The 26944-nt window shown below is 24.5% G+C and overlaps 2 protein-coding genes across 2 annotated transcripts; one reads left to right on the top strand and one right to left on the bottom strand.

Moving 5' to 3' along the window:
* Positions 1 to 304: 304 nt before the first annotated feature.
* On the top strand, positions 305 to 5665 carry LOC145838374 (CD81 antigen-like). Its single transcript, XM_082945953.1, has 8 exons — positions 305 to 428; positions 926 to 1031; positions 2684 to 2781; positions 2883 to 2957; positions 3469 to 3549; positions 3736 to 3924; positions 4408 to 4491; positions 4745 to 5665. Exons 1-8 carry the CDS (start codon positions 372 to 374, stop codon positions 4814 to 4816), a joined length of 762 nt encoding a protein of 253 aa, XP_082802079.1. The 5' UTR covers positions 305 to 371; the 3' UTR covers positions 4817 to 5665.
* Positions 5666 to 11406: 5741 nt separating this feature from the next.
* On the bottom strand, positions 11407 to 22264 carry LOC145838593 (ER membrane protein complex subunit 10-like). Its single transcript, XM_082946211.1, has 5 exons — positions 22170 to 22264; positions 21475 to 21668; positions 14733 to 14899; positions 13177 to 13270; positions 11407 to 11852 (listed from the first exon to the last, which is right to left on the bottom strand). Exons 1-5 carry the CDS (start codon positions 22255 to 22257, stop codon positions 11793 to 11795), a joined length of 603 nt encoding a protein of 200 aa, XP_082802337.1. The 5' UTR covers positions 22258 to 22264; the 3' UTR covers positions 11407 to 11792.
* Positions 22265 to 26944: the final 4680 nt, after the last annotated feature.

The raw sequence follows: 26944 nt of genomic DNA, 5'->3' as shown, positions 1-26944 counted from the left end.
TAGTCATAACTTTAGAAATAAAACTATATTACAGTAATTAATCTTGAGCTAATTTAAGCTTCCTAAGTCTTAAACTAACTTAAAAATGGAAATTTTATTTATAAGATTGTGTGCAAGAAGTTTTCAATTAAGTGTTATTGTTGTTATTTATTCAATGTTCTTATGCTTAAAATTTTTAGTTTTTCTCGAAAACTGAAAAAAAAAGTGTTGAACAAGGCAATATGTGTTTTTTAAGACTCATAAATTTGATTAAAAAAAATATTTTTAATAATTTTAATTTTCTACTACTTTGTTTAATTTCCTACTACTGGAAACACTTATTAAGACAACTTCAGGTCAAATAACTTAAAATAAACTGTTTAAGAACAAAAATGTCTTGCTTTAAAATGATGAAGTACTCATTTGGTATTCTGAATCTAATCTTTTGGGTAAGATCTTTAATTATTTTTAATTAAAAAATTTGTGTTTAACTTATATACTGATGACAAAAATTTTGTATTGTTTATCTACAGAATTTAAAGTTTTAAATTAATATACAAAAATAAATATTAGCAACTCATATTTTTAATTAAGTTTATATATTTTTGAAAGTATGAAAATGAAACTAAAAATTGTTTTAAAGTAAAAATCATATACAGAATTTTTATTTGCAAATGGAAACAGATCATAAATGATTGACATCATTTAGTATGTATTCAATTTACTTGAAAGTATATAAACATAATGCTAGCAAAATTTAAATTATTTAATTAAAACAAAAAGGAAATATTAAATAGTTTTTTTCACAATCTTCAACAAAAGTAAGCTTTATGTTTTATATTCAGTAGTACAAGTGTTTTTGTTGTAGTATGAAATAATTAAGTTTCTAAACATTTTTAAATACTTGTTGACTTTTTGTGTAAAAAAAATTATGTATGTGTTTTAGTTACTGTCTGGAGCTGTGCTAGGTATCGGAGTTTATATTAGGACAAACACTATGCCAGATTCTGTAAGAGATGTCATACCTGGTCTGGAATCTACGTTTAAAATTGGCTAGTTAAGTTTATTAAAAGTACTTAATTTAAGTTTACATCGTAAGATAATTAGTTTTTTTAAGAATAAAAACTTAAGCTTGATTTGTAGTACTTTTACTCACTATTTCTACTAAGATAGTAAAATATATTTATCAGGTACTATTACTGCTTTCTAACTTAAATTAAAAATCAGTCTACTACTTTTGTTCTACTTCTAGGCCATTCAAAAATTTGAAAGATAATAACAGGTTCAAATTTGTTTACCAACAACATGAAAATTGTTTAATTACTGTTGAAGATAATTTGCCAAGACTTTAGCTACACAGTGTTAAAAGTTATCGAATTTTTTTTTAATAATCTTTTTTTAATATATACAAGTTTTATATATACATATACAGAATATAAATTATTAGTATACATTTTTGACAGTTTAAGTTCAAAATTCCCAAGTTCGCACTTTTAAGTCAAAAGTTTTATGTTGAAAGCGTTTTTTTTAATTTATTATCAAAACAAAATTCTCTAACAAGTATTCTTTAAACTGAACTGAACCATTAGAGATTTAAATGTTTGAAAAATAAAATGAATCCGTACGAAAACACACACCAAACAATGGATAAAATTTATGAAAAATCGCAACTTATTTGTAAATGTCAACATTGAATACCACATTGTTGATTATGAATACGCCTACCGAGAAAACTCCGTGATTAAAACATAAAAACTATGTAAGAAAGTCACACTAATAACGAGCAGTAGGGTTGACGTATATTTCGAGCTGTATGTTCTTGGTAGCATGTTTGCTGTAGTAGCTTTCTGTTGAGGTCTAGTAGACTTTTTTTTTTGGATAAGTTATTTCTATAAAGTATTTTAATTGTTTTCGAGATCGGTTTGCTTTTTTCCATAGATGTAATCAAAAGAAGCTTACAATTTCACTAAAAACAGTTCTCCCACAAAAATAACATACGTGACGCTTAGTTCACTAAAAATAAACCTAAGTTATAATTGACGCTCATTTAAAAGTAAAATATACTACGAAGTTTAGTCTAAAAAGTTAAACATTTTGCTGAGTTCTTACCTTCCGGTTGGTATGCACTTATGTGCTGGTTTAAAATACGAAATCATTCAGCGGGGTGTTGTTGTATATGTTTTTTTTCAATTTAAACCCATAAAAATTCTGCTTGGTAACTCAATATACTAATGACTACTCTAAAGTCGATAAAATCTTAAAACGTGCAAAACTAAAAATCTATCTTTGCTGTTATTGAGTTTAAAAAGTCAACTGCTGGATGTTTTACAAAACTTTTTAGAGCACTATACTTTTTTAACGATAAAAAAAACGCTTTAGTCCTTAACCTGGTGCATGAAAAAGGTTGCGTTTATCAATTCGAACACCACAGGTACCACCTTTTGAAATGTCTAATGCAGAAGCATTTCAAAATTAAAGTTTAACTTGATTAAACTTAGTATGTATTTTTACTATTTGCTTACAAAGTTGCGGATCTTATCGAACTGGGAAAATAATCTATAGTTATTTTGTTTCACGTCTATTTGAAAAATACTTGAAAATAAATTTATTAAGTTGATAATATTCAAAGTTGAAAGTATTGATAAAATACTATAAAAAACTGATATTGCTGTCATTATTAATGAGCTGTTTAAATACTTTGCAGGTGCTGATTTGATGATAGCTGCCGGAGTTTTTATGTTCATAGTTTCCTTTTTAGGCTGCTACGGTGCTTTCGGCGAAAACAAAGCTTTTCTTGCAGTAGTAAGTATTTCTCTCTGCAAATATTTTTTAATTTTAGCTTTTTTGTCGTAAAATTAAGGATCAAGTCTTAGCTTTGGTAGTGCATACATATTTTGAAACAGTACATTGGTATCGTTGGACTTATCTTAGGGTTGGAACTTGCAGCGACCTTGTGGGTAGATCCAAAAGATGAATCAGTAAGATTGTTTTTATAATCAAAGCGTTTTGATCTATACAAGTAAATAAACCTCGACTAAGTTTAGCTGTTTTTTGAATGAGAAACTAGCAGTTTTAAAAGTATCTAGGTGCTTATCAAAAATTCTATTTTTTTTGAAACTTATCATAGTTTTGAATGTTACTTTACGTTTACCTTTTATTTTCTCAAATATCTTTTTACTAATGTATATTTAGGTAGTTATGTTGGTAAAAAATATAATTACTAATAATGAATTTTAGACTAAAAATTGTACCTTTTTAGTGTTTCAAAAATACAAACATCATTAATTACGTTTGTAACTTTAAAAAAATACCAGTAACAGAAATTAATATTTTATGTTAAATTATAATTGTAATATAATTTAGTTTTGACTATAATTTTTAAAATCTAAACTAATTTATGCTCAATAACTAAAATTATGTATTAAAAAAAAAAACTAAGCACAAAATTTGAAAAGTTACACGAAACTTCACTAATAGTCATTTTTACAGTTCACAAAAAGAGTGAAGCAATTGCTCGTTGAAGCTGATAAACAAATGGATGACACCTCACGTGATCTTGTTCAGTCAACCGTAAATATTTTGTTAAATAAGTAAAAAGAGTTTTCTCTCAAAGAAAAAATCAAATGTTAAATACGTGAAACCATAAAAAAAGTTTTATAGAGTTTCGTCATACTTAGGTAACTTAAGTAAAGAAAACCTACTTACTTTTATTGAAAAGTTTATAAATCTACAACAGTAAATAAAATCTGTTTATAGTTGAAATGTTGCGGATTCGGAGATACAACTTGCGATAGTTTTGAAAACGGAATTCCGTCATTAGGTTGTGTTTGTGACCAGGCTGAAGATCGGAACTCTACCATATGTAAACGATTAGCTGATCTAGATGACTGTAGCTTACCAACTGGAAATCCAAACATAACCGCGGAAACAATGATTTACAACATTGTTGGTTAAAGTTAAAATAATAAATCAACTTTTTGGATTTCTACACCTTATTTGATTTAAATTTATCCATATTTTTCAAAATAATAACGACCAAAATAAGTTATGTCTTTAAAAAAATACCTATTTTATTTAAGATTGTGTAATTAAATAAATTTTATGACAGTAAGAGCTTTAGTTTTTTGACTGCTCGTATATTATTAACAACGAATATTTAATTAAAATCATTAAAATATTTCACGATCTACAAATTATATTTAAATATTTTCAGATAGATTAAGTGATTATTTTTATCAGTTAGTTTAATCTTCAATGTAGTTTTTAGGTATTTTTATTTATATATTTGAAAAACCTCTTTTTTGATTAATTTTCTGTTATGCTTGTTTTTAGTTTTAGATTAGATCATACTTTTTTTAAACGGCAAATATCTAAATATCTTAATAAAAAAATATATGAATTTGTAAGAAATGTAAAAAAAATAAACAGAGTTGTACACAAGTAGTACTACTAAACTTAGAGGAAGGAGATAGATTACTATCACAAGTGGGAATTGGAATGATTGTAACACAGGTAACCTAACGTTGCACAGTTACTACAAATATCTAGTATAAGCACAAAACTTACAGTTGTATTATTAATTTTTTCATGCATTATATAGTCAAAGTGTTATAAAGATATTAAAAAAAAAAACTTGATTTAGTTTTATTTCAGCAAAAATTAAAATGATTTTGTTTTTCATTAAAAAAACTTTTATATTTTGAATATTTAGTAAATACTACTATATAATTTATATCAAAAAGTTATCTATGTTTTTTATTCTTAGGGAGTCATTCTAGTGTTAGCTGCGTTAGTTTTTGTCAACCTCAAAAAAGAATCAAGAGACATGAAAGTCTAAAAAGCTTGGGCTGTATGAGTTTTGATAATTTGTCTAAAAGTAAACTGCTGCTTGCTTACTACGCTTTTAACTTTAACAACTAAAACTTAATATTTTTACATTACTTTTCTTACTGAGAACTCGTTTTAATTTCAGTTATTTGTATATATCAAAGGATATTAGAACTAGTTTAATATTAATCAAAGCTCTATATTGATTATTTGTAGAAAAAGCTAAAATCATTTGAAAACTTATGTTTTTTTATGCTTTTGTATACTTATTTAGTTTTAAGTGCATCACCAAAACATTTAAAAGTCAATTTTTTTTCTCAGTTAATTAATTAACATCCAATCAGAATTATTAGAAAAAAAATAACTTAAGTATGACCTTTGCTTAAAAGAAATCGCTGTTAATTATTAAAAAAGTTTAAGTTTTCCCATAAGCTACCTTAACTTATATAAATATTTTGATAGTAAAATGGTTATATTGTCATTAGTCTTCATGAATTCAGACTTTTTTTTGTTTTATATCAATTAATGAAGACGAAATTAAAAAACTAGTAACTTTAGATTTAACATTTTCATTTACATTAAACTTACTTTAACAACACTATTAGTTTTTATGTTAAATTTTAATTTTTAATCTACAAACAACTTTCTGTTAGTTTTATTTTTTTACAATTTTATAAGAAATAGAATTGTTTTTTCGAAAATTTCAAACACCAGTAGAATTAACTTGTTTTTTTTAAACAGTATAATACTTCTTACTTGTTGACAACTTATTTTTTTCTATCTTACTTTAGTTCTATAACATCAGAAACTTTAAACATTAAAAGCTTTGATTTAAAATATTTAAACAATTAGTTTCTTAAATAGTGTATCTGATTTTTTAATTAATTTTTGTTGTTTTGTTAATATTTTTGTTTTTCTATTATTAGCTATGATTTATGTTTATTTTAGCTAAAATTCAAAAGCACTAAAAGTAATAGTTACTTTAAGGTTATTTACAACAATGGAAAAAAATGAAATTTCTTAAAAAACTAACACACGTATAACAAGTACTTATTAATTTGTTAGATTTTTATTATCAAATTAATATTAACTACAATAAAAATAACTTGTTTATTACATGACATATTTGGTGTTTTAGCATACTATACGAAAATTTATATTCAATAGATATTTTACTTTGGAGATATTTGCTTATGTAGTTTCTTAGACTTTTTATTATTATGCATAACTTTATTGCATCTAACTTTAAAATTGGATAAGTCCTATACTAACTATGATTTAAATCACATTTTTATAAACATAAACTTATAATTTAAAATTGACTTAGTTGCTTTTTACTATCACTTAAAACAACTTTACTTTAAACATTCTAATGAGTGATAAAAATAATGGCTTTTATAACTTGACTGTGTTTACGTTTTTGAACAGAAGTAAAAAAACTTTTAATAAAAATGATTTGTTTCACAAAACCACAAGTTCATAAATATATTTACTGTTAAATAGTGTTTTTAATGTTCAAAATAATTGTACAAACTTTCAACATTTTTATGTTTCAAATACTAAAAATAGCTTTAAAGTTAAAAAAATATTTCAAAACAAAGCTTTTTATTTCTAAGCTTCTAAATCCAAATTGAAAGTTTGTAAGTATGGTCAACTTTATGATAACTTTATGTAATGTTAATCAATTGAAGACATTTAAGAACCGCTTAAAAGTCTTAACTTTAAAAAGTCAATAACAGTTCATGCAAGTCTAACTTAGTCGTTTGCTTTTTTTATAAACACTCCTTCGTCCAGTACAAAACAAAATTATTTAAATTTCGAGTTGAACTTATTCTATTGAAACGAAAATACGTAAAAAAATTATAACTGTTCGGGACAAATAATTAAAAATAAACTTTGAAATTAGGCTAAACACAAGATAGTTTACAATTTGTTAAATTCAGATTTACGCAACTGAGTTTTGTTTTACCTACGTGTCCTAAAAAGTTTAAGCTTAAAATTGAGCAACTTATTGTGTTTTTACTAACAGTACTCTAGTTCAATCTAAGTTGAGCCTTAACTAATTTAGATGTTTTGGTAAATTATACAAAAAGTTACTAACAGTTGTTTTTTTGTTAAGTCTTGAACACCTATAACTGTTTCCTTTCAGATAATACTTACTATATTTATAAAAGAAATGAGTTGGGTGAAAAAAAAACTTCATCGTATAAATATAAAATAATTTTTATAAGATTCTAGTAGACATAAAGTAATGACATTTTAATAATTGTGCTTTAATCTCAAATTAAAAGCAGCAAATTTAAATAATTATCTTTTAGACTAAAAACTATTGTTTATTGTCCTGGACAAAACTCCGAGTGGTGTACAAGTCAAAAACCGAAATGTTTTTTCGTGCACCAGGTCCTAAGACTAAACATCTTGATCGACAAACAATTTTTTTGTCGTTCAACAAACAATAATATTGAACGATAAAAGAAAAGCGCTTAAAAGTTTGGTCTGAGGACCTGGTATACTGTGTTCTAAATAATTTTGTATGGATTCTAAAAATTAAAAATTTGCCATTCAGAAGTTTTTATAGTGTTTTCTATAGAACAGAAAGTTTTATTCATACCTTTAATATTTTATCAGTAAACAAATGTCCACGAATACTACTTACAAAATTCTATATTTTAAAGTATAATAACGAACTAACAAGCCAAAAATTAATTTATAATGAGTTTTTTCATAAATTACTAGTTTAACATTAAATCAAATATTATACAACGTAATAAGTCGTTAAACTCTAAAGATCCAAAAAATCAAAGCCTTAAATAATAAAGTGCTGATTTTAATTAATATACTTTGAAATTTTAAGTTTTCCAAGTAAAATATACCAAGCTATTATTGAGATTTATTATTCAGCTTAAGTTCTGTATAACTTTTATTCTCATATTGCTTTAATTCGAAATTTTTATATATTTTAAATATTACTTCAACTTTAAGTATCTCATATTAAAGTATTAAAATATACCCCATAATTTTAATAAACTTAAATTTATTGTTAATCTACACATACTTGTTATGAATAATTTTTTGTGTCCTGTTTAATATTATAAATAAGTATAGTATATTAACTAAAAAAGTTATGACTAGAAATGGTTTTAAGTAAAAAATATATAAAAGTAAAACTGATCACAAAATAGAATAAGTAGAAATAATGTCATCAGAATGAAAGAAGTAAAAAGACCTATTCCAAAGTTGAACAATTAATCTTTTGTTATACTTATCTTTATAATCAACCTTACTTACTTTTTTGCCTTAACCCCGGACCCACTGAACTAAAATACAAACGAATTTGAGTGATTAAAAGTAACATAAAATAAATTAAATGACAATTGTACATTAATTTCAAATTACCATATACGTCAGGGTTTCCTAAATTAACTTTTATAACCACCCGTTTGGTAGAAAATTAAAAACAAACACCTCCTAATTAATAATATACCGCCCATTTATAAGTAAGTTACCCCTTTACTTTTTTGTCTCCCTACTAGTTATTGCCTCTGATAGCTAAAAATGCACCAAATAGGCAATATCGTTAACTTTAAGAAAGTCTGATATATACCAGTGGCGTAGCGTGGGGAGGGACACTGGCGCATTTGTGCCACCTAAAAAAACGAAAAAAAAAAGAATGTTTTATCCTTATCCTTTAATTTCCTTGCTTTTTTTTTATTATGTTTATACAGTATTCGAAAAGTAAAACGAATTTTCGAATACAAAATATACATAGCCGGGTTCTGGTGCGTAGAGATTACTGTGTACCGGCTTTGATGAAAAACTTGATAATTTTTATTTTAATTCATAAAATCTATATAAATTACGATTTAAAAAGCGTACACCTGTTGTAGTGCACCGCAGTAGTATAACAGTTATGATTGATTTTTTTACAAGGAAAAATGCTAACATTTTGTAAACAAACCATTAAGCTAAAATTATGGTGATAATGATTCAAGAATAAACAAATTGTAACAAAAATAGCAATAAATAAATATAATAACAATAGTAAAAATAGTAATAAATAATATTTTTCACACAACTTGATAATATGGTTATCAAAAAAAATTAAATAAAACAAGTAATTAACAAACAGTTGATACTCTGATTACAGTGTTAACCTCAATTTAATCTTTTTTTTTTAATTTCATTAAACTTAAAATCTTTAGTAAAAGAAATTTCTTTATTACTTAGAATTTAAAATATAAAATCTTAAAAGAATTTTAAAATGCTCATGATGACTCAGGACATTTTTTAACTAACTCAGGATAGTTTTTTGACTCAAAGAGTGCAAGGAAATCCTGATTTCTTCAAACTTAATTGATTTTTTTTATAAAATGTGTATTGTAGTTGTTAGAAAAATGTTTAAAAAATTGTTTTGATTAACTTTTAGATTGTTACAATAATAAATATGCAAAGTACCAAAAGTAATATTGTATGAAACGTTTGAAATCTAAAAAAATGTCAGATTGGAAAATTATCTGAGGTTTGAAAGCTCAAATTGAAAAATAGTAGACCAACACCAGATATTACTATTACTCAAGACTGCAGTTAAAGTGGTATGAAACATTTAACTTTTTTTTAATATTGTTTTTATTTATGATTTTCTTCATTTGTTAACATTTATTTTTACAGTTTTATTTTTTAATATAGCTAGAAATATATAAATTAAGACAAAAAACTATTTTTTTAGATTTCTTCTAAAAAAATTTAAAACTTTCAATTTTTATACTGAAGATGTCACATTTTTGTTTACAAAATTAACGATAATGAAGAAGATAATATATTAAAAACTGCGATATCTATAAGTATGAGTTATTTCAAGTTTAATACAATTCTATCTTATGATATAAAATAAATTTTGAATTTTATTTTGTTAATATCTTTAAAAATACTTAGCTATTTATATAAAAAAATTCGCCGCTTTCAAATACTTATTAACATATTTAGTATTGTTTTTAAGTTACTTGCAATAGAATACTTTTTAAAATATAAAAATTTTTGTAAAGTTTAATTCGTTAGAAAATATAACTTTATTCTTTAGATATTTAGATTTACTGTCATGAAGTCTTATGTTTCAAACTTGCAATAAAATAGTTTTTCACTATGTCTTGTTTTACATTTGTCGTTTAATATGCTTCTTTTTTGATAACTTTTGATTTGTGTTTAATAAATGTTTTAAAATATGCGTTAGCTAGGTTTGTTTTGCTTTAACTTGTTACAATTCATATATAAATTTCTAACATTAATACCTTACCTAACCTAAATAAGCAAGCAATCTATTTTAATTATAAAATTTCACCTTCGTTTACTAAAAGATAATTTTATGTAATATATATATTCTATGCAATGAGGTGCTGTTATCACTACTGTATACATTCTTTTTAAATTAAAAAGCTAATTACAAAAGTCATAAGTTAGGGGTTTTTTGAGAAAAAAAATTGAGCACCCTCTGACCAAAGTACCACGATACGCCACTGATATATACTGAACAATATTTTTGCCTTGCTTTTACTAATGTAAGTTAATCTAGTAAGTCTTATTTTATTGGAAGCGAAACTAATAGTAGAAAATAGTATATGCATACAAAATAGCTTCTATGAAAAGAAGTGGTATGTTTATGCACTCTTTCTCCAATAGTTCTCATGAAACAATAAATAGCAGAGTTTTCTAAACTCATTTCCACAACCTCCCTTTTTGTTAGATATCACCCATTAACTACTTAGTTGCCGTTTACGCTCATTAACTTTTTCCCTTTGATAATTTAAATTGATATAAGGTAATATTTAGTTACAAAATAAAGTTTATTGGTGAGACAAATCTGTTGGATAATTGAGATACTAATAACAAAGCATGTGATCCATGCCTAGACCAGGGTATCCAAGTTCTGGCATTTGGTGGTCGCATAGAGAATTTCAAAATAAAATCTTCGTGGGCCGCGGTTGTAATGACAATGTAGCTCCTTTACGAAGCCCAGTATAACTAGTGTAAGTTTTACATCTCGAGTCTGTTACACAGACTTGAGATGTAAAGCTAAAATCTTCCGGACCTTTATTTTTAATTTCCCATTAAAAACCCCAGAGAAAACAATTGTAAGTCAGGTTGTTGCCGCTTTACTGGTTATCACCTCCGTTTTTTACTTTGTTACAAACCCAAGACTGTCTGGCTAGGTTTTTTATTAAAAGTTATATTACTGCCCAAGTGGGGCGGTGATCGATCCCTTTCCCAGACAATCTTTCAACCTCTGACTAGTTTTATAGCGATTTCACGAAATACTTTTATTTTGTTTAACTAATTTAATAGTAGGAAAATAAAGCTAAACTTATAAAATACTATCAGCTTATAACTACAAAGAGTATTAATATTCAAAAACAATTTTACTATAGTAAAAAATTATTGCGGATAATTATAAACCGTTTAAGTTTTCTTTTTCTTATTTTTACTAATATAAGATATAATTCATTTACTCAAACATATATAACGTAACTTATGTTAGTTTGATTACTGTTTAAAAAACTAATATATTAAAAAGCAGTGTTTACTTTTAAGTACATAATTTTACTTAGATATATCAAAATATTCATTGAAAAGTAATTTTTACTCAGACATAATTATAAATATTTAGAAACAAAAACTAAAAAGTAATTGTTTATATAAAACGTATTTTCTAATTAATTCAAATAGAGACTTTTTTAACTGCAAGAACTATGTATTTAAAAGTTAAGACGCTGCTACTTTAGAAATAATGTAATTTTTTTAAAATAATTTAGAATTTTTTTTTTGCAAAAATTTCAATCTAATTATTAACAACGAAAATCAATTAGTTGATATTGTAAACTAAAAATAAAACTACTACAAACTTGAAGAGTTGAAAATATAATTAGTAAACAAGTCAAAACATGTTTTAAATAAATTCTCTAACAGTATGAATAGTTAGAACCCTTATTACATCACTATTGTTGACCTCCACTAGATATTGTCATCATTACAACGAATATGACAATGTAAATCCACTGCAAAAATTTATTTAATTTGTAATGCTTTCAAGGTTTGTCATGAATTATTGTAATTTTAAGCAAACAAATGTTTGAATTAAACTTTGTTTAAAAAACTTATATTGCTGATTCTTTATTTTATCACAAAAGTTAAATAACTTTGATAAAAAAGATTTTATTTTAGATTGAATATTATATTTAAATAATATTTTGGAATTTTTTTAAAGTAAATATTATAAAAATTTAAAACTAATCAAACTTTAGCCTTTTTAAATATTAAGTTGATTTAATAATGGTAAAAAACAACAAATTTTAAAACAATATTACCATAAAGTTAAGTATTTAGCATAAAATACTTTTTTGAATACTTACAGGGTGGCCACTAGTTTTTGAGAAGTTTCTTCCAGGTTTTCGAAAGTATAAGTTTTTTGGTCTATTTTTAGTTAAAAATTAATTTAAAGGTAAAAGACTGTGCTAAATAGTGTAAAAAATTTAAAAGATACTGTAAACCTACTTTAAATGTGTTTAAAAAATTTTTGATGATGACAAAGAATTTTTATCTTTATGATAGAATTTTTGTGTCAAATCGAAATTTTACCACTTAACATAAAAAAATTGCTTAAAATTTCAGGTTTTTTTTGTGACTTTCGCACAAATTTCAAGGTTTTTTTTTAATTTCTCAGAATCAACGTTTTTTAGCCTAAATTGTCAGAACCCAGGTTTTTCCGGGATTCCAGGTTTAGTGGCCACCCTGTACTTAGTACTAATTTTTCATTTTAATAAGTCAACACATAAACTAAAAAGTGTTAGAAGTACACATTAAAAGGTAAACTCATCTAGTATCTAAGACGAAAAATTATATTAATTATATAAAAAAGTGTAAACTTTAAATTTCAAAGTAGTAATACAACTTAGTATATAACTTGGTATATTTTAAAAAGGTGATCTTGAACTTTATAAAATGAGATATGCACCAAATAATGTGTCTACAAAATTTCCTTAAAAGTAATATATACTGGACTCTAAACTGATTTATTTTTTTTTTTAATTAATTTTATGAATAGTTCATTTATTTTAAGATACCTTTGTCATGAGATAAACTATATTACAAAGCAAAACTTGAATGCAATAGCAATCAATCAATTTTAAAGGCATTGACGTATTTTATCTAACACTGGAAATTATTAGTTTATTAACAATTCAGTATTGTCTAAATTATATAAAGGCTTAGTAGATTATAAAAAAAAAGTATAACACAAAAGTTTGAGGGTGCAATGCTTATGTTTTCTTGTAGATATTAGATTAAACAGTGTAGTTTATATAAACAACTATGGAAGCTTACATATTTTTGAAGGAAACTTCTGTTGTCTACATTTTGATTCTTTCTCTGAGCCATTTCTTTTTCAATCTTTTCAAGAAACCCAGCAGTGTCTGGGCTAAAATTTTTCTTAATTTAATTAAAATATATGTAAATTGCTAACTTTAATTTTCCATTATTATTTATATAAAAAATCTACTTCAAAATAAGACATACATGATCTATATATTTAAAGAAAATCTGTAAATACTATATAAAAATTGCTAAATATCTGTTCAATTTAGGATTCCGTAAGAATCAAATCAAGCACAAAACATTATTTTGGGTTCTCTCTTTTTTAAAGCTTGTAGACTATGAAACAATCTTTGGACTATCTTACAAATATTCAGGTACCAGCAAAAAATAAACAAATTGAAAAAAAATTGGTTAAAATTTACTGATTAGCATTGATTGCCACTCGTTTTTTCAAATTTATCCAGATTTTAAAAATTTCCTCCAGGATTTTAAAAGTACACACTTTTGGGTCTATTTTTAGTTTAAAGTTAAGTTTAAGGTAAAAAAAACTGTGTTAAATAGTATAAAAACATTGAAAAGATACGGTAAAGCTACTTTAAATGTGTTTTTGAATTAAAAAAAAATTTTGACAGTGACCAAAAAAATTATCTATATGATAAATTTTTTGTGTCATACAAAAAAATTTCTACTTATGTGTAAAAATCGTTTAAAATTCCAGGTTTTTTCAAACTTTCTCAAATTCCAAATTTTTATGCCTAAATTGTCAAATTCCAGGTAAAGTGGCAACCCTGAAATAAGCTATAACTTAACAACAATACTTTCTAAAATTTCAAGTGTTGTTAACAACAATACGTGATATAAAATAAAACAGGATTGCCAAACTTCTTCGGGAACATCCTTCCAAGTTTTCTGAACTTTTCCAGGTTTTAAAAAGTACAAATTTTTAGGTCTATTTTTACTATGAAATGAAGCGAAAGGTAAAAAACTGTCTTAAATAGTGTAACAACATTAAAAAGATACTTCAAAACTACTTTAAATTTGTTTTTTAATTAAAAAATAATAATGACGAAGACAAAAAAAAATTTGATCTACATGATATAATTTTTGTGACAAGTCGAAATTTCACTAGTGAACATGAAAAATTTCAGGTTTTTCCAGGATTTTAGGCAACCCTGAATAATATAAAAAACAATTACAAAGTAACCTGGGTTTATTAGTAATACGGTTGAAAGTAGACAAAAATTAGAAAACTAAACGTAAATTGATGGTGAAAAATACTAAATGAACTAAAACTAAACACTAGAACTTAAATCAAATACAGAAGACGACAAAAACACCTATTGAATACGGACTTCATTAAAACTAAATTAGCCTATGGTTTCCCAAAACTTTTATAAATAAAACTGAGCTGTCTTGAAGTTTTCCAAAAATTTCAAAAAGCCTCAGTATGCAATAATACTAGATATAAATACAATTTAAAAAAAAATAACGATTAAAAAGTAGCTAACTTTTGTTTAATGAATAAACTAAAAAAAATATTTAAAATTACATGCAAAAATATTTACCCGCTTGCATATTTTGGCTGAGTTGTGTTGACAACTTCATCGAAGGTTATTTCAGATTGGTCGTCAAAACTAGAAGCTGATTGGCTCATCGAAACTGAAATGAGATTTCCAAATCCATCATGTTCAACGGTTAGTTTGATAGAAGTTCCGTAGGCAAGCAAGGAACTCTTGAAAATTTAAATCAATCAATATGTTAGACTTAAGATTGCTATTACAACTATCATTAGTAAAATTAGACAAAAACTCAATAATAAGATTACTGCTTTAAATTTATGCAATTAAAAAAACTGAAGAAGAAACGAGGTTTAATACATAACTTTTATTAGTTTTTTAATTTATTAGATTTTTAATTTATTAGATTTTAGAGATAAACCTACAGTAAACACCAGAATATCTTTTTTAGTATAAGATTATAAATGTCTTAATTTAAATTTTATATTATTACCATTACAGACATAATATTATTTTTCTGTTAAATATTTCAATGCTGATGTAATATTTGTATTACAAACAGTTTGTTTTTTCTTCACAAAACTAAATTATTACTACCACGTAGTTTTACGTAAAGAAATAAAAAAATATAACCTAAGATTAAATTAAATATGTTTAATAAGAATAACATCTTTATAAACGAGTGTAAAACTTAAAATATTTTTTATTGATTTGATAAAACTACATATTTGTGTTTTAAAACTACTATTCATAAAAACTTATTTAAAAAAAAATTTACTTTTGTAACCGTTTTGGTTTAGAAACTCGGTGAATTATTTACCAGAGTTGTCGTTAAACAGTGCTCTCAAATTTTATCAAGTTGTCAAATAATACTAACTAGCAAAAAAGTAAACCTTGTGTTTAAGTTAGCTACTACTTAAAAAATTTTCATTTTCAGCATTATTTAAATGAAAAATTCATAAACCTGTTGAGAACTTGAATGAAACACAAATACAATTGTAATAAATATATCGTTTAGCTAACTTTTGAAATTAATCTTATCATATTTGTTAAGAACTTCAATTCGATTATTAAATCAAATCTAAAAAATCATAATTAAACGTTGAAAATAAGCTATTTTCTAATACATTACAACAACTAAACTAATAACATTTTATAAAACTAAATACAAAACATTGTTTTAAAAAAGTAATATAACACTACACATGTAGAAAATAATAAAAATAATTTATTAAATTGAAAAATTTAAATTTAAACTAACGAGTTTTAGTATTCTTAGAACAAAACTACATGGTATTTAAAGTTACAAAAAACATGCTTAAACAGACTAATCTTTTTTTTTATTAAAATAACATAAAATAACAGGGTTGCTACTCATTAGGCAAAAAAGTCAGCCAAAGTGAACAAAGAATGGTCTGAGTTACATCAAGCTAGCATAAGTTTATAAAAAATCTTAAAAAATAATAGTATGATCCAAAAACACAATTAATAAAGCTTCTTAACTATCTGAAGATACCAAACTACAAAAGGACTTATAAAAGTACAATTTGTAAAAAAGAAAAGGGTTTAAGTCAAAAAACTAGATTAAAATTAAGAAAAATATTTAAATAAGCCAGAGTTTTAAAAAACATCAAACTAGCCTGAGAATTTAACAAAAGTTGACCGAATTTTTTCAAAAAATCTCAAACTAGTCTGGTTTATTTTGTGTAGCCTGAGTGTGTGGCAACCCTGGTATAAAAAACTTCAAAACATAAATTTAAAACCTTAGAACTGTTATAAAATTTAAATAAACATTATAAATTTGCTTGCTGCAAACAACAAATTATTGTTAACAAAAATAGTATTGCAGTCCTATGAAGTAGTTGTACAAACGTTTGACCTAAAGTTAGCAACAGTTTTAAAGGTAGATTTTCATGTAGTTAAACATGCAAAAAAATAAAATACTGTTACAGTAAAAAAAAAAATATATATTACATCGAACAGGTATTTAACAGCAATTTTATTATTCTTGAGTTTTTTTCATGTATTTTACGTTCTGAAACTAGTTGTTTTTATCAAGATAACTTCTGTCCAATGAAACAATTTCTTCAAAAACCGAGTTGTTCCAATTAGTAGCATTTTGAAGGGACTGAACTAAAATAAACAAAGCCTCGTTCTCTGGTTGATAGAAAATTTTTCCAATAACCTGAACTCTGGTATTGTTAAAATAGTTTTTGAACTCGCATGCTGAAAGATCAAGTAAGATTGACTTCTTTCCATCAGAAAGAGTTGCCTTTTGGCTTACAATACAAATTTCGTCAATCATTCCATAGACTAAGACTTCTTTGTTAAGTAGGGATTTAGACAACTCAGAAAAACTTATTATTTTCATTTCATGAATTTTATACCTTATATCTGAATATAAGACTCAATACTAATTATGTATTTACTTTCCAACAACTTTAAATTATTAATAGCAATTACTAAAACATTAAAATATATAAATAACATAAACAGAATTTTCAAAAAACCAACTATAAAATGTTTAAAAACATGGATAAAATTAGAATAATTTGAATCAGATACTAATTAAGGGCATAGGGGTTAAACACTTTTTTCTCACATTTTATAAAGTTTTTACTAAGCAACAAGATGCTTCTTACAGATTTTAAAAATTATAAATAATTTTTGAGATATAGCCGGTCAAAGTCAAAACCAACAATAGGTTCCTTATGGGAGGCCCAAACCAAAACGACAAAAATAGACTATTTCTATAAAAATCTATCTTCTCCTATGTTTTTTGAGATAACTACCTCGAATTTTTAGGAAAAGTTCCTTGCAATATTTAGAAAATTCTGTCGGAACAAAACTTCATAAATTAGAAGTTTTATAACAAGAGAAAAATTGTAAAAAAACTAAAAAATATCTAACTGTGAAAAAAGTGTCAATCTGCAAACGGTTTATATATGCAAGCATAAAGCAACCATTTGCTGGTAATGATCAGTGACGTCAGCAATGTCTTTTGCTGTGCAACGTTCAATACATTGTCCACTAGGCAAGACATCTGCTACGCTAGTATTATATACAATCAACAAAAACATCGGCGAAAGTCTGCAGAGCAGAAGCCTGGACTCTTGTATGATGTGAGACAAAGCTCAAGTTTAACAAAAGGGTTGATGAGTCCTAATCAGGATGAAACTGGTCTTAGTCTAACGAGGGCTTGTGGTCTGATGATCAAATTGATATGATCAACCCTTTTGTTAAACTTGAGCTTTGTCGAGAAAAACAGTGTTTTGTAACTCAAAAGATAAACTGTTCAGTTTTCTTACAAAATGTAATAAAATACTCTGTTAAACAGTTTTATATTAACAATAAACTTTATTAGCACTTAAACTAAAATATTTTATAAGATTTCTTAAAATATCTTTTTATTATAGGTTTAGACTATGTTTTTTAAAGAGTTGTTAGTAAACTAAGACATAAATGTTTTAGCAGACTTAATTCCTTTTTAAGAGTTGCATCAATTTCCTGATACAATAAATTTATAGTATAAAATTTTTAAGCGGCTTGCAAGACATTTCTCATTATTGATTAGTTCAAGACAAATTCATTCACATATCTTTTTTAACTTACGTTAAAAACCTTTACGAGAAAACTTATTAAAATATGTGCTGACAGCTCCAATGGAGATTTTTGGTAGTCCTCAGCTAGTAAGTAGAGCTACCTTAAGTGTAATGCTTGTCTACTTAAATTATTGGAAACTATTATTAGGCAAGCCTGAGCAATTGTAATTTTATTTAAATGTTGAAGATTTAATGGACTGTGTGAGTATGGAGGCTTTATTTTCAAATAGCATACCTTTAATTAGAATATACTTATTTTTTTTAGCATTCAAGTGTGAAAGATTAAACAAATTTTCATCTAATACCAAAATAACTTTTGAGAAATAAAAATGCAAACAAGTGTTTGAGTTATGTAACCCTTGCTTGTAACCTTGTTTAAACTAATTTTACTTATTTTAAGTAAACTTACTTTGTTTTCAAATTAAAAACAAACACTTAACATTATGAAGTCATAATCAAAAATATGAATGATATTACATTTTTTTTAATTCTACAAAACTTGGTGACATTCGAAGCATGCTGAAGGTTAGGATTGCAGTAAAATTTGAGATGATGGTGTGATGCATGTCAAGAAATTTAAACTTGTATATCTTCAGATAAATTTCATTTCAATACTTTGGAATTTGGCAGGACAATAATTAAAGTCCTGGGAAGTCTTAAAACGCTTTGTAAAACTGTATAGTAACCTGACAATTTAGTCAGGATTGCAAACTACAATTCATTTTGAAATTTAACAAATTCTAGAAATATAGCTAATTATTTTAGTTTTTAATAACATTACCATTTTATTTTACGGAACTTTAATATTTAAAATAAAAGTATAGAACTTTGGTTTGAAATACTTAAAGTAACAAATATATAATAATATAAAATTCAAGTACCCATGTTATTTTATTAAACCTCTAGAATGAAAAAACTTTAGTTTTGTTAACAATTTAATGTTTTTAAGCATAACTAAATTATGTTTAAGCAAAATAACAAACAAAATTTTACACTGTATTCTATTTGTAGATAATAACAAATATTAGTAATACTCTCAAGCTTCAAAAAAAGATATAAAACAACTGATGAAAATGTTTGAATCGTTTTTCGAAAATTATGTTTAAAATGCTTTGAATTTGTTTTGAATAACAATTTGACATTCATAGAGATGAATAAAACTTATTCCGATAGTTTTTAAAATAAGTTGTTGAACTAAAAAAAATCTAATTTTATAAGCATTTTTGAAAACACTTGAACTGTTTAAAAAAAAATAATTTATTAATAATTTATGAAGTTGTAATAAATTTTTTAAGAGTTGCAGGTTTTTTACAAACGTCTTATAAGTTTTCTGATTTTCTTACAGATATCGAAATTAGAAGTTTTTTACGGTTATTTTTAGTATAAAAATAAACTGAAGAAAAATTGTACTAAATATTATAAGAACATTGAAAGTACACTGTAAAACTACTTAAAATGTGTTTTTTAATAGAAAAAAAAGGATGTTTTTTGCCTTTATGACAGACTTTTGACTTTTCGTTTTTAATCTTAATTTTGTTACTTTAAATTTAAAATGAGCTTAAATTTCCAGGTTTTTTCAGGTTTATTAGTGATTTTTGTTCGAAATTTAAATTTTTTAAAAATTCTTTAATTCCAGGTTTTTCTTGCCTTAGTTGTCAAATTTGAGTTTTTTCAAGGTTTTTCTAGGATTGCAGTTTGTTTTACAACCATGATGTTTACTGCAACAATTTCTGAACTATAATAAAAATTTAAACAAAAATTATACTTTCTAGCAACTATAAGTAAATGAGTTGCACAGTGGAAGTATTTATACAAATCAATTAAAAGCATAGGAAACTGGCTCTCACATAAATACTTTATGTATAAACTTGAAGTCAGTTTTTTGAGATTATAAAAGCTTTATTGTTTAAAATTTTTAATATATGAATAAATATTTTTTAATTGTTGACTTTCTTAAAATTTCAACTTTAGTAAAAAAATATTTAATTTATTTTTTTTATTTCTGGAGAACTTAAATATAAAGAAACATTTCTTACATAGTTTTTAATACTTTTAGAATTATAATTTCAATAAGTAACAAAATTATTACAAAACTTTGATGATTTAAAGTTTTTATATTTACTTAAATAACATAAGTTATAAGTCTTTTTAGTTGGTGCCTTCAATAGGAACCTAATGAACTTATCATCTTTAACCTATTATATCACTAAAGCTACCTTTAATTTTATTGATTAGTTTAATGTGTCTGATAGCTAAGATAGTACTGTACAAAATAAAATTGACTTGAAAAAACTATCTACAACCTACCCACTATATGCCCTTATAAAAGTTTAAGAAAAAACCTTGCTATGTTAATTGTTTTATATAACAGACAGTAATTTTTTTTTTTACTGCATTAATTTTTTAATTAATTTTCCTGATTCATAGCTAAACAATAGTTATTTGCTTTATTAAGGCCATAGGGGGGGGGTCCACTTTGTTTTTTACAACTTGATCTTATTTTGTAGAATTTAATCTGAGCTATCAGACACTTTTAACCGCTTAAAAAAACTCAAAGTAACTTTTGAGATATAAGCGATCAAAGAAAGGGCGTTCAATAGGTTCCTTATGGAAGGCGAAAACTAAAAATGCGAAAAAAGACTATTTCACTAAAAATCTATCTCCTCCTTCATTTTTTGAGTAATCTTTCTCAAATTTTTACAGAATGTGTATCATTAAACTTTAAAGAGATCTATTGTAGGAATTTGTTTAATTTTGAGTAAAAAAAAATATTGTCAAAAAACTACCCTTTTTTTTTAGTTTTTTGTGGATAAAATTTTTATTTTTCAAAATTTCAAAAATTCCAACATTAGGATTCTTCAAAATATTAAAAGGAACAATTCCTGAAAATTTGAAGTCTCTAGGTCAAAAAATGAAGGAGAAGATAGATTTTTAGTGAGTTTTAAAATTTCCGAGAAAATTGACCCCGAAAAATTTGCGGTCCAAACTTTTGTATCGGAAACTTTTTACAAAAAATAAAATATCTCAAAAGTTAAATGATATTTTTAAATTCTATAAAAACAGGCTTGTAGTTTGTATTTAAAGCTTTCATATAAAAGCCAAAGTTATTTTTTGTAAAAAAAAAGTTGGACCCCCCCCCCCCCCCTATGGCCTTAAACCTCTTTTGCTTTGTATCACTTAATACTTACTTTTGGCACTGAGCACAATATCCACCTTTTATTTGTTTCATCATTACCAATATCATCAGACAACTTTACTGCTATCCTAACTTTCAGCATGCTATCAACTTTATCAAGTAACAATGACGGGTTTAAGTTCTCTATTGTAACATCATCACCCTTCAAGTTTCTGAAATGTATCTCACCAAAGTCATTGAAATTATCTAGGAAATAAAGTCTTTTTATTCGTTTTATATTTTAAATACATGAATAAAAACAAATATTTATACAAAATTTTTAATAATACAATAAATAAAACTATGTTGCAATTCTTTTATTATTAAACATAAAGTTTTTTATATCAAGTAAAGTAGAGTATTTTAAATTTTATACATAACCTTAAATAATAAATATTTATTAAATTTTTTTAACAACAAATTTCATTTATATTTTTGGCTAAATGTATTGGTATGCATAAACATTGCATTTATGTTTAGTTTTTATAAGTAACTGCTACACCATATACTTCTGTAGTAATAACAGTCTTAAACTTCTTATTTCAATTTACAATAGAGAGTACTAAAATTCTAAAACTTTTTAAATATTTAACTTTTAGTTGATTAACCAAAGTGTTCCTGCTAGTTTATGAAATGAATTTGGTATAGCAGCTTACCCTATCAAAATTTTTTTTTGTTGTGGTAGTTAAAATAAAGTTTATCACTAACCAGAAGAGTAACTGACTTGAAGTGGAGTTTTGTATGCAGCTTCTGATAATGTTATCAGTCCAACTAAAACTATCCAAAGTTTAAACATTTTTATATAATCTAGTTTAAAATAATATGTAAGTTCCTATTACACTAGAGTTAGTAAAAACACTATTTTTAATTTAAAATTCTACAGCCTTCAGTGTGCAAAGAAATTTTTACACATGTAGCTATATTGTTTGAATAGTTCTTTAAAATTGCATATATTTGTACTACAGTTTTGCATTTAAATCTTATTCATTTATAAGTATTTTCAATACTACTACATCTTTTTAATGAGCTTTAGTATTATGAGCAAAAAATAATGTTTTAGGAAGAAAATATATCAAGAATACTACTGTGTTACATTTAATAAAAAAAGTAACCTGAGTATTTTACACGTTAAAAAAAAATTTAGTTTTTTTAAGTACAAGTTTTATTGTCCCTATTTAATTAAAACTATAACTTAATGTAATCATTTGTTTAATCATTCTGAAAATATACGGTATTGTCACTTTGAATGTGTTGTATAATAAATAAAATGTTGATTATATAAATGTCTGTAATAGTTATTTCTTATTTAATGTAAAATTTATTAAAAAAAAGTGTTTAAATTTTTTTTTTTTTGGGTATTTTCATAATTTTTGTTTAAAACTTTAGTTTTTTACAAAAAGTTTTAAAATCTAAATTTTTCACGCTTATTATACTTAAAAGTTCAAATTCCAAGTTTCCAGGTAAAATTGCCATCCTTATATGAATATAAGAAGTTAGAGGTTTTAATTTTTATCTATTGATTGAATAATTTATATACTATGGCAATAGGAAGTCATAAGTTTTTTTACAACTTTATCTTAATTGAAAGATCTTTAAATTACTAAAAATTTTCTTATACTGTTTTTAAGAATTAAGTTAGTTTTTAATATACAAGGGTATATTTTAAATACATAAATAAAAACAAATATTTATACAATTTTTTTAATAATACAATAAATAAAACTATATTTCAACTCTTTTACTATTAAACATAAAGTTTTTTATATCAAGTAAAGTAGAGTATTTTAAATTTCATACATAACCTTAAATAGTAAATATTTATTAAATTTTTTTAAGAACAAATTTCATTCATATTTTTGACTAAATGTATTGGTATGCATAAACATTACATTTATGTTTAGTTTTTATAAGTAACTGCTACATCATATACTTCTGTAGTAATAACAGTCTTAAACTTCATATTTCAATTTACAACAGAGAGTACTAAAATTCTAACTTTTTCAATATTTAACTTTTAATTGAAATAATAGTAGAATAAAATAATTTTTTATAATAATAGAATAAAATAATAAATTTTTTTTGGTCATAAAATTACTGTTTTTTTAAACACTTTTTTACACAAAAAATATTAAATTTTATGCTTAAAAAACAAAACAGATAAATTTTTACTACATAATATAATGTTCTAAGAAAACTATCAATCAAAAATCTTTTCTTCAAAGATTTGTATCTGAAGATTTTAACTAAATTGATAATTTTATTAAGTAGATTAAAACTTTTGTATCTACAAACTTGCTGAAAATTTTAGCTTACCATTAGAAATATGTCTTTTTAATCAACATTAAGTATTTTTTTTCAAATAATTATCATTATTTTAATTATTTTATTTTCAAGTCTTTTGTTTCTTTCAATTTTTTTTTTCTAAATAAAAATAAAATATACAATTTTAAGCACTAATTGGTTTCTATTATAAATAGTACATTTTGGGAATATAAAGGTTTTTACAGTATTGTTGTTTAGCATGCTATTATATTAATTTTCAATTTTGAAATTTTACCAAGTTTGTTAAATTTATGAACTTATAAAATTTTAAAGTTTTTAAACTATAATTATACTATAACAAAAACTTGGGTAACCAATACTTAACTACTGACTAACACTGTTACCTTTTACTTAGCTTGTTCCCATTTTATTTACCTTGCTATTAAATATACAAGGTTTTAAGTTTCAAAAGTTAGTATGTAGCTTTTCATACTAAAATCCGCAAATTACCAAAAGTTGTTAAAAAAAGGCACATATACAAAAAAAAGTTAAGTTAAAAGATTTATTTTAAGAAAAGTTTGAAAAGTTTTTGTTGAAAAACTTGATAAATTAAGATCTGAAAGTAGTTAAATATTTTTTAGTATAAGACTTAATTTTTACTTACAATGAAAAGTTTTTTTAGTAGAATGTTACTATAGAGATACTATGATCTCTAAGGAATTAATAGTTTAAGAAATATGAATAAAGGGTTGCCAATCTTTGAGACAAAAAATCCAGCCTGAGTGAGTAAAAACCAGAAGTTATGGTCAGCAGGTCAAAAAAGGAAATTTTTTAATGTGCTTAAAAAAGCATTTTTAACATAAAAAGGCTATAGATCAGTGGTTCTCAATCATTTTGATGCCCTAAAATAACTCTTTTTTTTTCACCCTTTGCAGTACATGCAATAATTTACTTAAAACAATTTGAATAAACACATTGAAAATTTGTGTATTTTATTTTTATAGTTTACTACATTAACAAAAATTAATATATGAAAAGTAAAATATACAACAAACTGCATTAAAATAATTGTTTTTTTAAGTTAGACATCAGAACTAACTCTCCCTTCTTCAAAAATAAAAGTTTTTTTGAAAGTCAAGCAAGTAATTTTTGAGCTTATTACTTGTTATTCTACCTGCCCTACATTTATTTATTTTTTATTTAATTACCTTTTAATCACACGAAATAAAAACAAGTCTATTTTAAACTTATAATTTTATCTTTAACTAATGAAAATAAAAAAACAAAAACTAATCTTATATTTTTAATGAAAAAACCTCTATGACACGCTGTCAAACACTCACAAGGTATTTAAATAAGGTATAATGATTTGAAAATAAATAGTTATGTTTTGTTTAGTAAAAGAAATTTTGACTTACAGTCGCCAAAATTAACAGGGTTGCCACTCGTTTTTTCCAAATTTTTTCCAGGTTTTCCAAATTTCTTCCAGGTTTTTAAAATTAAACATTTTTGGGTCTATTTTTAGTTTTAAGTTAATTTCTATAAAAGAAACTGTGTTAAATAGTACAAAAACATTTAAAAGATGCTGTAAAATTACTTTAAATGTGTTTTTTAATAAAAAAAATTTTTAATGATGACAAAAAAATCTTATTTATATGATATGTTTTTGTGTCAAATTGAAATTTTAGTACTGAAAATGTTGAAATTATTAAAAATTCCAGGTTTTTCCGGGTTTTTTTCAAAATTTCTCAAATTCCAGGCTTTTCCAGGTTATTTTTGCCTAAATTTTCATATTCCAGGTTTTTCAAAGTTTTTCCAGCTTTCCAGGTAAAGTGGCAACCCTGAATTAAAGAAAAATCTCCTTATTTATAAAACAAAACTGAAAAGCCATCTCGCACCCTCTGGAATACTGCCTTGCACCACCAAGGGGTGCTAGCACCCCTGGTTGGGAAACCTTGCTATAGATTATTCTTTAAGATAACAATAAAATTTTGATTTTATTTTTTGAAAAAAAAAAAATTAAACTGGTTGACAAAAAATTTTGAATGCAGCTTGTAGGTTGCAAATTTCCGACCACTGGTTAATAAGAAAATAAAAAGAAAAACTAAATAAACATACATAAAATTGAAAGAAAAAATAATCAAAATTATATACATATGTACACCAATAAAAAAAAAACAAAAGAAAAAATAAACAACAAATTCTAAAAAACAAAAGGTTTTCAGTCATAAAAACTAGTCTGAGACTAAAAAATAAATATCTAAATAGCGTGAGTCAACCTGAATTCTGAAAATAACAATCAAAGTAGCCGGAGCCTGAGTTTCTTGCAAACCTATTTAAGACATGGTTCTCCAAACTTGTATTTTAAATTTCCCACTTGGCAAAAATATTTTTTTCAAAATCACCCTTTTCTATTTATTAGAAATCCTCCAAGTAAACTACAATTTTCTTTTATTCATATTTCAAAAATTTAAAACCTCTTAAGAGCTGAAATCCATCCAAATAGAGTAGTATTGGCCACTTTTAGTGACCCTGGCTAACAGTGAACATACAATAATGATAACTTGAAAGTATCAAAAAAATCTATATAAATGTAAATATTCTGCATGAATCTGTTTCAGGGATGCAATTATTTTTAATAGATTTTTTTTTTGATTAAAAAAATATTAGTATTCTCTTTTTTGTTTAAAATTGAGTTTATTTCGAAAATGTATTTAATTATGTATAAAATTAGTAACTAGATACTATAATGCTACTTTAAATGTGTTTAAAATAAATAAAATTGGTTAAAGTTTTAGATTTAAATACTTTATTATTTTTGTCATAATATGATCTTAATTTCATTATTTTAAATTTATTTTTTTAACTGCAGGTTTTTTATTATTATTTTTCAAAATTCCAGAATTTTTCAAGTTTGTTTTCAAAATGTACCAGATTTAAGGTTAACTTTCTGGTTTATTTTCCTAAATTTTACAACTTCAGGTTTTTATAGGATTTCAGTTTAAATAGATACCCTGCTGTTTTAATTTATTTTATTCCTTCAGCTTAACATTCATTGACTATAGTTACAAGCCTTCACTTTTTTTATGAACAATAAAAGACTATAAAGTTGTAGTGATCAAATAAGTTAACTAGCATGGTTGCCACTGATCAAGCTGAGAAAAATTTCCTGACTTTTCCTGACTTTTTTTAATTAGTTTTACTTATATAAATTGTTCACT

The sequence above is a fragment of the Thalia democratica genome, chromosome 6, assembly GCF_965202585.1.
Source record: "Thalia democratica chromosome 6, ktThaDemo2.hap1.1, whole genome shotgun sequence".
Lineage (NCBI taxonomy): Eukaryota > Metazoa > Chordata > Thaliacea > Salpida > Salpidae > Thalia > Thalia democratica.
The sequence above is the reverse complement of the archived record's forward strand: the minus strand, read 5'-3'. Positions and strand labels throughout refer to the sequence as shown.